This window comes from Bufo bufo, chromosome 2, assembly GCF_905171765.1.
Source record: "Bufo bufo chromosome 2, aBufBuf1.1, whole genome shotgun sequence".
In the NCBI taxonomy this organism is placed as follows: Eukaryota; Metazoa; Chordata; class Amphibia; order Anura; family Bufonidae; genus Bufo; species Bufo bufo.
Window position 1 is genome coordinate 566,986,047 of NC_053390.1, and position 15,009 is coordinate 567,001,055.

The 15,009-nt window shown below is 43.0% G+C and overlaps 1 protein-coding gene across 5 annotated transcripts in view; it reads left to right on the plus strand.

Moving 5' to 3' along the window:
* BMPR1B (bone morphogenetic protein receptor type 1B) overlaps positions 1-14,440 on the plus strand; it is a 455,592-nt gene extending 441,152 nt beyond the window's left edge. For all 5 annotated transcript variants that reach the window (XM_040418173.1, XM_040418171.1, XM_040418174.1 and 2 more), the window contains 3 exons: positions 2,556-2,731; positions 3,015-3,145; positions 13,939-14,440. In XM_040418173.1, coding sequence (XP_040274107.1) covers positions 2,556-2,731; positions 3,015-3,145; positions 13,939-14,064 — 433 coding nt within the window. In that variant the 3' untranslated portion in view covers positions 14,065-14,440. The remainder of the gene's footprint in view (positions 1-2,555; positions 2,732-3,014; positions 3,146-13,938) is intronic.
* The last annotated feature ends 569 nt before the right edge of the window (positions 14,441-15,009 follow it).

The window sequence follows — 15,009 nt, forward strand, 5'->3', positions numbered from 1 at the left end:
GCCCCATAAGATTCACTGACATTTTTACCCCACTTCAAGGGGAAAAAAAAGTGTGTTTTATAGGGCGAAAAATACAGTATATTTTATGACTAAATAATAAATTAGTGCACTGTATAAAGGGTGATTCCATAGCATGATTCTATCAGAAGATATGAACCTTCCAAGCTGCAGGGAATTTCAGATTTTAATGAGGGCATTCCTGCAGATAAAGAGAGCAGTTTAAAGAAAAGTATTATATCAGGGGTTTCCACATTCAAACCTTCTGATATATTCTTCCTTCAGACTGCAGAATGGTAAAGCTAAATCCATTGCTCTATATAATTATCTGCCCTACGCCTCTCCTGGTGGTGCCTGGCATGGTGATCTCCAGCTATTGTGTGATAACTCAGCAATGAAAGTTCCATCCATGAAGCTCTCAGTGAACAGTTTCCATGCTGACATTGCTTCCAGGGATGGTTTACAACTCAGTAGTCAGTTGCATCAGCACTCATCAATTTCATTCTTTGAGCCCGTGTGGCCTACTAACTTGCAGCTGAGCCTTTCCACTCTTTCCATGTATTGACCAGAGCAGAGGGGGAAGGGGGTTGTCCAGAGGAGACATGTTTATGCCGAATAGCTCGCAGCACTGTAAAATATTTAAATGATAGTTCTATCAATTTTATTTTATCACATATTAACAACCTTAACAATCTGTGAATATTCTGTCATTTTTTACAATAAAAAAGCGGGCAGATCGTTTTTTGGGTATCATTTTTTAAGTCACTCAATGTATTTTACTTTGTTTCATGGCCTTTAACTTCCTTTTTGTTTGGGCTTATAGCAGTCCTACTTAACTTTTTCAATCAGACCATCACTGCGACCAGAGAGTACCCTGACCTTAACCCCCCCCCCCTTAGTGACTCAGGTCATCACATAATACATTACTCAGTGTAATGCCCTTCTGTATCTTTCTCTAGGCCTATCAAGAGAATAATAGAGCTGTTATTCTATTATCCCAATTCTACTATTATCATGAGAATTACCCTTCGGATAACATCTTCCCCTCACAGCAGCAGTAAACTAACTCTCTATATAAGAGGGCTTATCATTTGTGCTAACTGCTACTGAAGGACAAAAACTTGTAGATATTCTGTGGCTAATTTTGAATGGCATAGTACTGTCGAAATAAAAAACAGCCAAAAATGCTAAAAACATTGTTTTATAATAATTTTGTGTTTAAAAAATATATCAATGTCTGATAGCAGTGTCCCTGCTATCAGACATTGATATATAGTATGCCCACTATTTAAGCCACAGCTCGTCCAGTGCAGTGCCACTACCATGTTGGTCCCCACTGATCTCCACGTTCTACTATGCAGTTGTCATAGCCATCTAAGCATTTGACTGCTGCAACCAATCAGTGGTCTCAGTGGTGGTTCATGTTTATGCACCAGACAACCCCTTTAACAAACTCTCGTTGTAGAGAGAGGACATCCTACAATATATCACAGTGAAAGTCACTAAGCCATTCTACTGGGGCTGTTTAGAGTTCAAACAGTGCTAAAAAGCAGTTAATAACATAAAATATAAAAGAAATGGTCACCTATTCACTCATACATACCACCATTCCGCTAGTCACCAACTTTGTTTACTTGCTTACATCATTGTACATGCACATCACTGCAGCAGCCAAAAACTGTCCTCAGCAGTGATGCCTGGTATGGCTTGAGACAGCTCAGGCCAATGATTGGCTGCAGTGATCAGTTGGATCAAGTAAATAGAGACCAGCTGAGAGCAGCAGAGCATCTGCACTGGAGCGGCTCGGGATTGAACAGATGTTATTATTTTTTTATTTAATCAACTTTCTTGCTATCCTTTCTACACTTAAAAATTGTTTTAAAGTCCCAGGCAACCTCTTTAAAGGGGTTATCCCATGATTAATAATAAAAATCAGACATCATATAGTACATGACAACCTCTTTTCAACAACCGGACATGGATCCAGAGATCTCCCCATTCATTGCGCCAAATGTTCTGCTAAATTTATTTCAAGCTTGCAGCTTAGCGGGGTGTCCTTTCTCAGAGGGTGTGTTCTGCTGCTACCGGTGGCAGTTGAAGGATGAAACTGAGCATGTGCTTCCGTGTCAGTGAGCAGGACAGAGAAATTAGAAAAAGCGCAAACAGCAGGTGGCGCTGTACAGATAGATTTCAGTGAAACACATTATTAAATACATGCAATTACAAAAGTATTCAGCTCCAGGTGCTGCTTTGAGAACTGTAGAATATTATTTGTATATAGATTGTAGGCGCTCAATTATACAGTGTATTCTTGTCAATAGCTCATAATCCTTTAGAATATTCGCATACAATCAGCTTTGACACTGTATTTTGCTTTTCCAACATAACATTTCTTTTATTTAAAAAATTATTTTGTAGCCTATTGTTTAAACAGTTACTGTCTATATGTTTTTCCTGCTGATGAGTAAAAAAAAACTGCATAGAAATTAGTCAGGAAAATCCGATTTTTTTCTTGCTTTGATATGTTCTTACATACGTTATTGTATTTTTCATTACAGTGATACCAATGAAGTGGACATACCCCCAAATACTAGAGTTGGCACTAAGCGCTATATGCCTCCTGAGGTTCTTGATGAAAGCCTAAATAGGAACCATTTCCAGTCGTATATAATGGCAGACATGTACAGCTTTGGACTCATCCTTTGGGAAGTTGCAAGAAGATGCATATCTGGAGGTACCCAGATCAATAGCATTGTCTCCCCTAATCTTTTGTAAATACAAATGCATTAAATAAGGTAGTTTTACTGACCTCCCCCTGATGCTCCATTTTTGATAACTCCGAGCTTGCAAATCTATAACAAGTGATTATATATAACCTCCTTAATGAGCAGTTGGCAAGAAGGAATAAAGACTGTATTTTCCTTGTGGCAACATAAAAATTCTTCCCTCAGTTTGATTCCTTGTAGAAATAACTCGGAAAAAGAAAACAAAATACAATTTTATATTCTCTTTTTCAGGTATATTAGAGGAATACCAGCTGCCCTATCATGATGTTGTACCAACCGACCCGTCTTATGAAGACATGAGGGAAATTGTCTGTATCCGGAGGTTGCGACCCTCATTTCCGAACAGATGGAGCAGTGATGAGGTATGGGAGGGGGGTATAAAACCTTCCAGATCTTATGTGATTTGTTTAGTTATATTATTCAATCCACATTGTTAATAGTTTTCTCCAATCAACAAGGAACATTCCAGTGCTCCTATGAATGACCTAGTTTTACAAATCACAGAATGATGAATATCTCGCTAACCTGAAAACTAAGATGCTGCATCTTCACAGATTAGTTTTAGCAGGTCTTTATCGAGGCACTGTATCAAGCTCCTGTAGATGTGTTTCTAGACAAGGGGACAAGGTTTTCTCCATGTTCCTTTATTCTTTTCAACACTAGGCTCTGCAGTCTTACTAACTTAAGAAATCTCCAAGTCCTTTAAAACGTACAAATCCCAGTTGAACTAGCGTAAAGCAAATAAGCTATTAAGTTGCAGAGACCTAATTTGCCATAAAGAGAAAAAATTCTCTTCACTGGCACATTGGTCCCTTGATCAATGTTCTACAACTCCCAGAAGTTCTGTATAGTGTATTTAAAGAGGTTTTTGAGAATTAATATATTGATGGCCTATCCTCAGGACCAGTCAGATTCCTTTTACCCATGCTGATCACCTGTTTGAAGAGGCTGTGGATGTCCGTGATCACTTAGGCCTCTTCTTAGGTCATGTGAAATCACATTCATCAGTCACATGGCCTAAGCGCAGCTCAGTCCTATTTAGGGCAATGGGGCTGAGCTGAGATACCAAGCGCAGCCTCAATCAAATGGACGGCACTATGCTTGGTAAGCTGTGAGGAGGCCACAAAACTCACTGGAGCTCTGGTGAGCACCCCCTTCCTCAAACAGATGATCGGCATTTAGACTGATCTCAATATTTAAATCCCAGAGAACCCTTTTAAAGAAGATGTTTATCCCATCCAACCATTTTAATTGATCTGATGAAAATTACATTTCCAAACACATGAAGAAGTGATATCAGGGGCTTAGCTATTAAGGTTGCAGAGGTGGCAGTTGTACCGAGGCCCCAGTGTCTGAAGAGACCCAAAGACATAGATGTTACGTCTCTAAATCAAATACAGACACCTTTAAAGAGAATCTGCCAGCATGATCCACCCTACTTAACTAGGCTTTATGCCTGGTAACCCTGATACTGCTGAATGCAGAATGTGTTAAAAAAAACTCAAATTTCTATAAGAAATTAGGTCTTCAGTGCTTCAAAGGGTGAGCCCTAGCCCTTACCTCTTCCAGGTGTTATTGTCATCCGCTCGTCTGGCCCTGTCATCCCATGTCTGTATTGTACATTTAGCCATCTATGCATCTGCTTCAACTTGACGAGCTGCAGAGTTGATTACAGCGCATGCGCTGATGGTTAAATGTACAGTGCAGGTGTAGGATTAGAGGGCCACATGAGAGGACTCTGATGACTTAAGTTATTGCCCTATCAGTCAAGAGGAGGGGATTTGGCCAGAGTTGGAAAGTAGAGGAGCTAAGGAGCAGCAAGGGGCTAGGGCTTGCTCCTTGATGCACTGAAGCCCTCATTTCCATAATAATAATAATAATAAAAAATAAAAAAAATAGCACAATGGATTTTCACAATAAAGGCATGCTTCTAATCAGCAGAATTAGCCATACAAGGTATTATGTCTGCATTAACTACCTAACTGTTTTGCAAAAAAAAGTAGCTAACTAGAAAGGGGAGGGCTGCTTTAGATGCTGCTATCTCCTGAATGGTAGCATTTCAGGCTTTCATACCAAAATGACAGCTAAAGCCCGAGCAACAGAGGATAAATCACTGTTAGAAATCCAGTTGGGAATAATCAAGGGTAAAACCTCAGTGATATCTTCCCCTGTAATGAACATATTGCTGTCATTAGTATTGTCTGAAAGCCTAGAATGTCAGCTTTCAATCAAGACCAGTTGCATGTTTCTATCCACTACAATTCAGGAGACAGCAGCATCTACAGCAGTCCTCCAGCTAGCTACTTCCCACTGCTGGGGCTGGACTTTGGCAAAACAGTTAGGTGGTTAATAGGCTTGATCCAACTGACAGATGCTCTTTAAACATAATTCCATCAAATATTTTACAATAAAAATGGTGACAATGTATTTTTTTTGTTGCAAAGCAGTTGAATGACACTAGAAATAAAAACACAGATAAGTTAAAAATAGAGCAAAAACAACTTGCTTAAACGGGTCTCGTTCCTCTCTGCAAACAGAACATAAATTGATGCCCATTAGTGTTGATCGAGCACCAAAGTGCTCGGGTGCTCGAGTAGAACACTTTGGGATTCTTGGGTGCTCTACAGAATGGAAGTCAATGGGTGAACCCGAGCATTAAACCAGGCACCCCCTGCTCTGAAGAGGGGAGGGTGTCTGGTTAATAGGAAAAGGTCAGAAATTGATGGAAACACCACTGAAATGGTTCGGGAACAGCATGGGGAGGATGTCTGGATGCATTTTGGACTCCCAGGTCGCTGCTGGGAACGATGTTGTCCGAGTAGTACGCCACTTTTACAGACTGACAATAATACGCACAAAACCGAAGATGAAATACATTTTTGAGGAAAAATTGTTAGGAAACATTCTTTCCTGTATATTTACTTGTATATAAAGTGTAAGTGCTGCCAAAAATTACAAGGAACCGGCACTCCAATACACCCTTTATTACACATAAAGGAGGGCATCATATGCACCCTTGAAAAATTATGATTGATGGCCTGCTGGTGACCCTCTAAAACATAAGGAGCGAGGGCCTGCTGCTGATCTGACCTTCTAAAAAATTAGGGGTGAGGGTCTGCTGCTTAGCTGACCCTCTAAAACATTAGGGGCGAGGGCCTGCTGCTGATCTGACCATCTAAAAATTAGGGATGAGGGTCTGCTGCTGAGCTGACCATGTAGAAAATTAGGGGTGAGGGTCTGTTGCTGAGCTGACCCTCTAAAACATTGGAGGTGAGGGCCTGCTGCTGATCTGACCATCTAAAAAATTAGGGCTGAGGGTCTGCTGCTGAGCTGACCATCTAAAAAATTAGGAGTGAGGGTCTGCTGCTGATCAGACCATCTAAAACTTTAGGGGTGAGGGTCTACTGCTGATCTGACCTTCTAAAACATTAGGGGTGAGGGTCTGCTGCTGAGCTGACCATCTAAAACATTTGGGGCGAGGGCCTGCTACTGATCTGACCATCTAAAAAATTAGAGGTGAGGGTCTGCTGCTGAGCTGACCATCTAAAATATTAGGGGTGAGGGTCTGCTGCTGATCTGACCTTGTAAAACATTATTCGTGAGGGTCTGCTGCTGATCTGACCATTTAAAACATTAGGGGCGAGGGCCTGCTGCTGATCTGACCATCTAAAACATTATCGGCGAGGGCCTGCTGGTGACCCTCTAAAACATTAGCAGTGAGGGTCTACTGCTGATCAGACCATCTAAAAAATTAGGGGTGAGGGTCTGCTTCTGAGCTGACCCTCTAAAACATTATGGGCGAGGGCCTGCTGGTGACCCTCTAAAACATTAGGGGTGAGGGTCTACTGCTGAGCTGACCCTCTAAAATATTAGGAGCGAGGGCCTGCTGCTGATCTGACCCTCTAAAACATTAGGAGTGAGGGCAACCTAATAAGCATGTTGATATGATGGAGGAGGAGGATGAGAAAAGAAAGTTTGAACCATATACCCTTTTTTGTGGTGGAAGGGGTGCATGGGAATACAGTGTATTCAATACACCATAAGTGTCACACCATGAGTCAATCTGTCAGCATTTTCAGTTGACAGTCAGATGCGCTTATCAGTTATTATGCCCCCAGCAGCACTAAATACCTGCTCTGACAAAAGCTGGCAGCAGGACAGGCCAGCACCTCCAAGGCGTAGAGCGCCAGTTTATGCCACGTGTCCAGCTTGGACACCCAATAGTTGTAAGGCACAGAGCTGGCTGGGCATCAGGGTGAGGGTGCTGGTGGGGTGTCATGAAACTGTCCCATGCCTTTGAGAGTGTTGCCCTGCCTCTGTTGGAACTGCTGTGTGTTCCCTTCATCTCCCCTCCTCGGTTGCCCAAGGAACTATGTACTCTGCCGCCAGCATTGTCGGCTGGAAATATTTGGAGCAATTTTTCCACAAGGACCTTCTGGTATTGCACATTTTGCTAGTCCTCTCCACCACAGGAATGAGAGATGAGTAGTTCTCTTTGTAGCGGGGGTCGAGAAGGGTGAACAACCAGTAATCGGTGTTGGCCAAAATGCGTATAATGCGAGGGGCACGGGAAAGGCAGCATAACATAAAGTCAGCCATGTGTGCCAGAGTCCCAACAGACAAGACTTCGCTGTCCTCATCAGGAGGATGACTCTCAATCTCCTCATCCTCTTCCTGCACGTTGAACAGATGGAATAAACCTACTATGGGTACTACCTTCTGAAGCGGAGGTAACCGTCTCCAGCTCCTCCTCATCATCATCATCATCATCCAATTCGTGCTAAGAACACAAACTGAGGGTGGTCTGGCTATCACCCTGTGTACTGTCTTGGCCCACTTCCACCTCTTCCACATGCAAAGCGTCCGCCTTCATTGTGAGCAGCGAGCGTTTCAGTAGACACAGAAGTGGTATGGTTACGCTGTTAATAGCAGCATCGCCGCTCACCATCTGTGTTGATTCCTCAAAGTTGCGTAAAACCTCACAGAGGTCAGACATCCATGCCCACTTTTACCCAGTGTGCCGTCAGGGAAATGTAGTGTCCCTGGCCACAAGCACTTGTCCATGTGTCAGTCGTTAAGTGGACCTTCCCAATAACTGTGTTGGTCAGGGCACGGGTGATGTTATGGGACACATGCTGTTGTAAGGTGTGGACGGCACACCGGGAAAAATAGTGGCGGCTGGGGACTGAGTAACAAGGGACCGCCGCCGCCATCAGGCAGCGGAAAGCCTCAGTGTCCACAAGCCAAAATGGCAACATTTCCAGGGCCAGTAATTTGGAAAGGTGCAAATTTAGTGCTATGGCCTGTGGGTGGGTGGCTGGGTATTTGCGCTTTCGTTAAAAGGCCTGGGGTATGGACATTTGTACACTGCGCTGGGACACAGAAGTGGATGTGCTAAATGATGGTGCTTGCGAAGGTCCAGATGCAGAGCGGGAGGCATCCGGGCCTGCGTTTTGGACAGGGATTGGCCAGCACGTAACACAGGGGATGAGGAGGCAGTGGTGTGTCCCGCAGACACTGATTGTGGACCTAGGTGTTCGGCCCACCTATTAGGGTGCTTTGATGCCATGTGGCGGATCATGCTGGTGGTGGTGAGGTTGCTAGTGTTCACGCCCTGCTAATTTTGGTACGGCACAGGTTGCAAATGACAATTCTTTTATGGTCCGCACTTTCCTCAAAAAAAGCGCCAGACTGCGGAACACTTACCCCTTGCCATAAGGGGGCGTTCCGGGGAACAGTTGCGGGCCTGTTTGGTGTAGGCCGCCTTCTCCCTTTTGCCACCACACTGCCTCTTCCAGCCTGTTGCGGTGCTGCGGATCCCTCCCCCTCTTTACTGCTGTCCTCGCTAGGCTTGCCACCTTCCCAGGTTAGGTCAGTGATTTCATCATCCACCACCTCCACTTCCTCACTCTGGTCATCCTCCTGACTTGTTGACCTAACAACAACCTCACTTATTGACAACTGTGTCTCATCCTCATCATCAACCTCTTGAGACACTAATTGCAGTTGACTTATTGGCAACTTTGTCTCATCATCATCATCATTCACCTCGTGAAACACTAATTGCTGTTCCCCACCGTCATCTTTTTCTGACTGTGGATGCTTAAGAGTTTGGGAATCAGTGCACAAGATCTCCTCATGTCCCTCTTCAAGCGGGCTTGGAAAGAGGGCCAAATCATGGAATGGCGATGAAAAGAGCTCCTCTGAATATCCGAGTGTTGGATCACTTGTTTGCCAAGACCCTCCATGGTGGGAGGAAGGAGGATCAGGGTGAGGATTCTGTTGACCAGACTCTTGGCTACTGAGACTGGACTTTGTGGAAGACAGGGTGGTGCATCTGCTCTAATCCAACTGACCACCTGGTCGCACTGGTGTGACTTCGAGAGTGGTGTCCTGCTCCGCCCTGAAAACTGGGACATGAAGCTAGGTATCGTGGATGAGTGTGTTTCTTGTGCTCTGGCAGCAGGCACCGTTTCACCACGGGCCTCTGTGTGCACCATCAGCAGCACGGCCACTTCCACGTCCCTTACTGCTCGCCTTCAGCATATTAAATGGTATATATGCTAGCAAGTATGTCACACATACAGTAGCGCAGGTTTTGTAAGTGTATGCGCAAATAAATTAAACTGAATGTCACTGATATTTAAGATGCTCAAACGTTATACAGGAGATGTAGCGCAGGTAATATCGCTGTCACCAGCGGCGAAAAAATGTAACTGAATGTCACTGATATTTATGATGTGCAAACGTTATACAGGAGATGTAGCGCAGGTAATATCGCTGTCACCAGCGGCGAAAAAATGTAACTGAATGTCACTGATATTTATGATGTGCAAACGTTATACAGGAGATGTAGCGCAGGTAATGTTGCTGTCACCTGCGGCAAAAATTAAACTTAATGTCACTGATATTTATGATGCGCAAACGTTATACAGGAGATGTAGCGCAGGTAATGTCGATGTTACCAGCAGCGAAAAAATTAAACTGAATGTCACTGATATTTATGATGCGCAAACATTATACAGGAGATGTAGCGCAAGTAATGTCGCTGTCACCAGCGGTGAAAAAATGTAACTGAATGTCACTGATATTTATGATGCACAAATGTTATACAGGAGATGTAGCGCAGGTAATGCTGCTGCTGTCACCAGCGGCTAACGTTATACAGAAGATGTAGTGCAGGTAATTTTGCTTCTGTCACCAGTGGCTAACGTTATACAGGAGATGTAGCGCAGGAAATGTTGCTGCTGTCACCAGCGGCTAATGTTATACAGGAGATGTAGTGCAGGTAATGTTGCTGCTGTCACCAGCCGCTAACGTTATACAGAAGATGTAGCGCAGGTAATTTTGCTTCTGTCACCAGTGGCTAACGTTATACAGGAGATGTAGCGCAGGTAATTTTGCTTCTGTCACAGTGGCTAACATTAAACAGGAGATGTAGCGCTGTTAATGCCGCTGCTGTCACCAGTGGCTAACGTTATACAGGAGATGTAGCACAGGTAATGTTGCTGCTGTCACCAGCGGCTAACGTTATACAGGAGATGTAGCGCAGGTAATTTTGCTTCTGTCACCAGTGGCTAACGTTATACAGGAGATGTAGCGCAGGAAATGTTGCTGCTGTCACCAGCGGCTAACGTTATACAGGAGATGTAGTGCAGGTAATTAATGTCGCTGCTGTCACCAGCGGCTAAAGTTATACAGGAGATGTAGCACAGGTAATGTTGCTGCTGTCACCAGCGGCTAACGTTATACAGAAGATGTAGCGCAGGTAATTTTGCTGCTGCCACCAGCTGTTAACGTTATACAGGAGATGTAGCGCATGTAATGTCGCTGCTGTCACCAGAGGCTAACGTTATACAGGAGATGTAGCGCATGTAATGCCGCTGCTGCCACCAGCTGTTAACGTTATACAGGAGATATAGCGCAGGTAATGTCGCTGCTGTCACCAGCGGCTAACGTTATACAGGAGATGTAGCACAGGTAATGTCGCTGCTGTCACCAGCAGCCAAACAATTACACGCAATTTAGCGTACAATGCGCTAATATATTTCGCAGCCAGATAAAACAATAGTCCTTAAAAGGACTGTTGGGTCTCTAACACCTTTCAACACTTAAAACTCTGCAAAAAAACACAATTCCTTTCCCTACACTATCTGTCACTTCTGCTGCCGCTCGCCCTGACTAAGTCTGAGCTGAACCACGTGTCATTGGGTGCTATATAGCACCCGATGGCGCGTTCCTGGCCAGCCAATCACTGTAATGCCAGTAACATGTCTACGGCATTACAGTGAGTGGCACTACTCCCCCGCACATTTATTGGCTGCGTAGCAGCCAACAAACCTGTGGGGAGGAGACTCGAGCAGTGTTTGGCCGAACACCGCGATGTACCGAGCATCGCGATGCTTGAGTGAAAAAGGTGTTCGGCCGTGCATGCTCGCCTAACACTAATGACCATAAATCCAAGCACATCACAAAGGAGCGATCTTCTCACCAATAATGCAGGCACTGTCCCCATGCTCGTTTCCACATAACATCCTTATTGACGTTACCTCTTGTGAACTTGTATGGATCACCCAAAGTTACTGAACATAGCCACACTGCAGCCCCTCACACTCTCAAATCACTGTTTGCCAGCTGGAGCTCCATATCCTGGATCACGATCCTCCAACTGTCGCAGGAGTATGGAGACACAATGAGACAGAGCCTTGTGCAGAATCATTTAAGGTAAAACAACCTCCTGTATTAACTCAGAATACTCACAAGATGAACATCTTATATAAAACATGTAGTAAGATAGTAGGAATGATCTTAGGATGGAGCTCATAAGTACCCAAATAGTTTCACCTTCCAAGGCTTATTCAGGGGTTCTTATTACGAGATCCAGTCCACATTTTTTAACTCCATAAGCACCGTCACTTCCAGGTCAAAAGTCACCTACAGGATAGGTCATCAATATAAAAAAAAGCGGATAACCCCTTCAACAGCCACCAGGGTGCAGCAAATAAGCTACTCATCCAGAGAATCCAAGTTTCCTAGTCAAAGAGGAAGAAGAAGGGATAAAGGTGGTTAAAAACTAAATAAAGCAATTAATATCAATTTCCACATTCAACCTGCTTGGGGAAATGAGTTTTCACCAGAAAAATATATTCCGATTTTTTGGTGACAAAGGTTTAATAATGTAACCCTTATCTCCAGTGCAGGTCCACCCGACAAATATCAACTACCTTCAAATCTTTTGGATTGCATTTATGGTTTTTTTAAATGCAGGTATAGCCACACGGTCAGGTTCCTGCATGCAGTTTTGGAAGGTGTGAATTCAAAAAGTCGTATCTGTCCTTTATACTTTTCTCTCCTTTCATAATCCACATCTGATTTTGGCTTCCAAAACTGTATCCAAAAACCTGACCGTATTTTTGTAGCCTAATATATTCGGCCAATCTTGTTTTTAACTGACTGCCGTCCTACCAATATACTGGTCACCACATATACATGGCAGTGAGTATACAACTTTCCTGCTCTGACAATTTATATGTTGATTTATCCAAACTTGGTTAGCTGGATTATATTTACAATGGAATGTAGTAGTTTTTGTTAAGATCCAGTGTTCTGTACGCTTTTTATCTTTTAATGAGTAACTACACTTTTTTTTTCAATTTTTGATATGTCATAGGGGCATATCAGAAGTGTTGATTGGTGGGGGTCCTAGCTCTGAGATCCCCACTCATAGATTTTCTATTGGAGTTTAAAGAAATGATTGGAATATTCAATTGGTCTGGGAGCGAAAGATTGGTAATTTTTTTTTAGATCTCACCATCTTTGTAGAGTACAAGAATATTTGCAATAAAACTTTTTTTAAGGCGACAGGTGTAAATAGTTTGAACAATAAAGAAAGATGCCATTTTTCACTGAGCTATGATCAATGCTACTGCTACGCCCTGGTGCTCAGAACACTCTCCCTTGAGATCTGATTGACAGGACCAGACATCTTGTCTTGCCCTGTCTTCTGGACCTCCAAAAGTCAGTGACTGTGCTATAGATCTGCTGCTGCTTGCCAATCAGCTCAGATTCATGGTGCACAGGTTATTGACGTTATTGAACCTGTACACGTTCCTCCTCTGTCTCTACAGCCAGGAGCGCTCTCCACTTCTGGGTTCAATTACATCCTCGTAACCTGGGCACAATGGAGCTGTGCTGCTCAACAAGCAATAGCAGATCAGAAGCGCAAGCGCAGACTTCTGGAGGCAGTGTACGAGCACAGAAGGCAAAGCGAGATGAGATGTTTTGTCAATCAAATCTGGGGGGAGTGTTCTAGGCACTGGCGATTGGCTGTAGCTGTGACAAGTCCACTTTATTACTGTTTTGCCTGACCAACCTTGAAAGATTAGTTCAAAGCCATATCAGAATAAAGATATCTGAGTCAGAAACTTTTCTATTGTTTTTTTCCAAATTTGAGATAAAGCAACATATAAATTGTCAGTGCAGGATTGATGTACACTTACTGACATGTTTAGGTGGTGATGAGTATATAGGCAGGACAGGCAGGCAGATAAAAAAAGATTGACCAAACATATTACAAATATTAGGAAGGGTTTGATCTCTCACAATGTGTCCCTGCATTTCAAACAAAAACATGAATGAAATCCAAAAGATATGAAGGCCGTTGGTATTTGTTGGGTAGACCTACATTTGACAGGGGGCAACATAATTAAAACGTTGTCACAAAAAGAGACAGAATATATTTTTCTGAGGAACATCCTTTTCCCAAGCTTATTGAATGTGAGGAGCTGCAGTGTAGTTATCTACTGGACCTTTTGGTGATTCATACAAGTTCACAGGAAGGAATGTCAATGAGGACTGAACAAGGAGACTAGTAAGGTGACAGTGCCTGCATTGCTGGTGAGAAGATCTCTCCTTTGAGTAAAGCAGGTACTTTGACACTAACTGCACTGTTGACCATTGTTACCAATGTAGAGACCCTTTTTAATTTAAACTAAGTGTTGTGCTTAGATTCTCCTGTTATGCTGTGGGTCCTTACTTGGTTTATTAATGACACTAGAAGTCTGCTGTATTCATTTCGCTTTCCATAAAGATTGATTCTAACATCTGAATTATAATTTAAGAACTTACCATACTAAAGCCTGTTTTCTGTCTGCAGTGTCTGAGACAGATGGGGAAACTGATGACAGAATGTTGGGCCCACAACCCAGCTTCCCGCCTCACAGCTCTACGAGTGAAGAAGACACTAGCCAAAATGTCAGAGTCTCAAGACATCAAGCTTTGATTTGATACTTGACTACTTCGGTTAGAGTATATGAGGAAAGTGGACTTATTTTTTGTGACTGAAGACCCTTAAGAGAAAATGAGTTTGTGCACATTGAACATCTGTGTTTACCTTGAACACCACAAATGTCGAGACTGGTGGGGACTCGCCAGTGATGATATGGACAATCTGTAGACCTCCATGACTCAGGATGGTGTACACAGGAAACATGGCTTCAATGACTAGATGAAACAATTAGCATGTTGCTTTCCGTGAAAGCAAATACGTTTTTAATGTTTGAAACAAAAGACAGATTTCTTTAATCTTCTGATAATAAAAAACAATGTAAACTGAAGTTGATATATGTCTAAAATCATGATATAACGGCAAAGAATATCAACATCTTATTTCTGACATTTAAGAATATGTCAAAACTGAAGACACATCTCATTGAATTTTTCTTCTCATCCTGTTTGTCCTGAAAAATGATTTGTCGGCAGTTTGGGTCCATGAGCCCAGGTTGATATAATGGTGCATCAAATAATATTCAGCCAACATAATATCACTTGTGCTGAGATTTTAGGCTATGTTCAAATATAGTGCAGGGAACAGCAGTGTATGCACATAGCCAGGGTCAAGTGATCTGTAGTGTGGTTAGAAGACCTGGAAATACTTGTTACCGCACTGTCACCATGACTAATACCAAGATCACAGTGGCAGCAATTTAAGTCTTTAGGGCCATCTAGGAGGAGAAAGGGTGTCAGGGTCTGTATATAGCTATTCAACCTTGAAATCATTATCAAAAGTGTGAACAATGGAAATAGGAAAACTAAAACCTTACCGTACTCTGTTTGAATGTCATTTTTTCATTGTGTCCGATTTATGCGTTTTCCCTGATGTTTACCTCTGATGCAAGGCAGTGACTTATGTCACTGTTTAGGCACTATACAGGTATAGCTGTGCTCA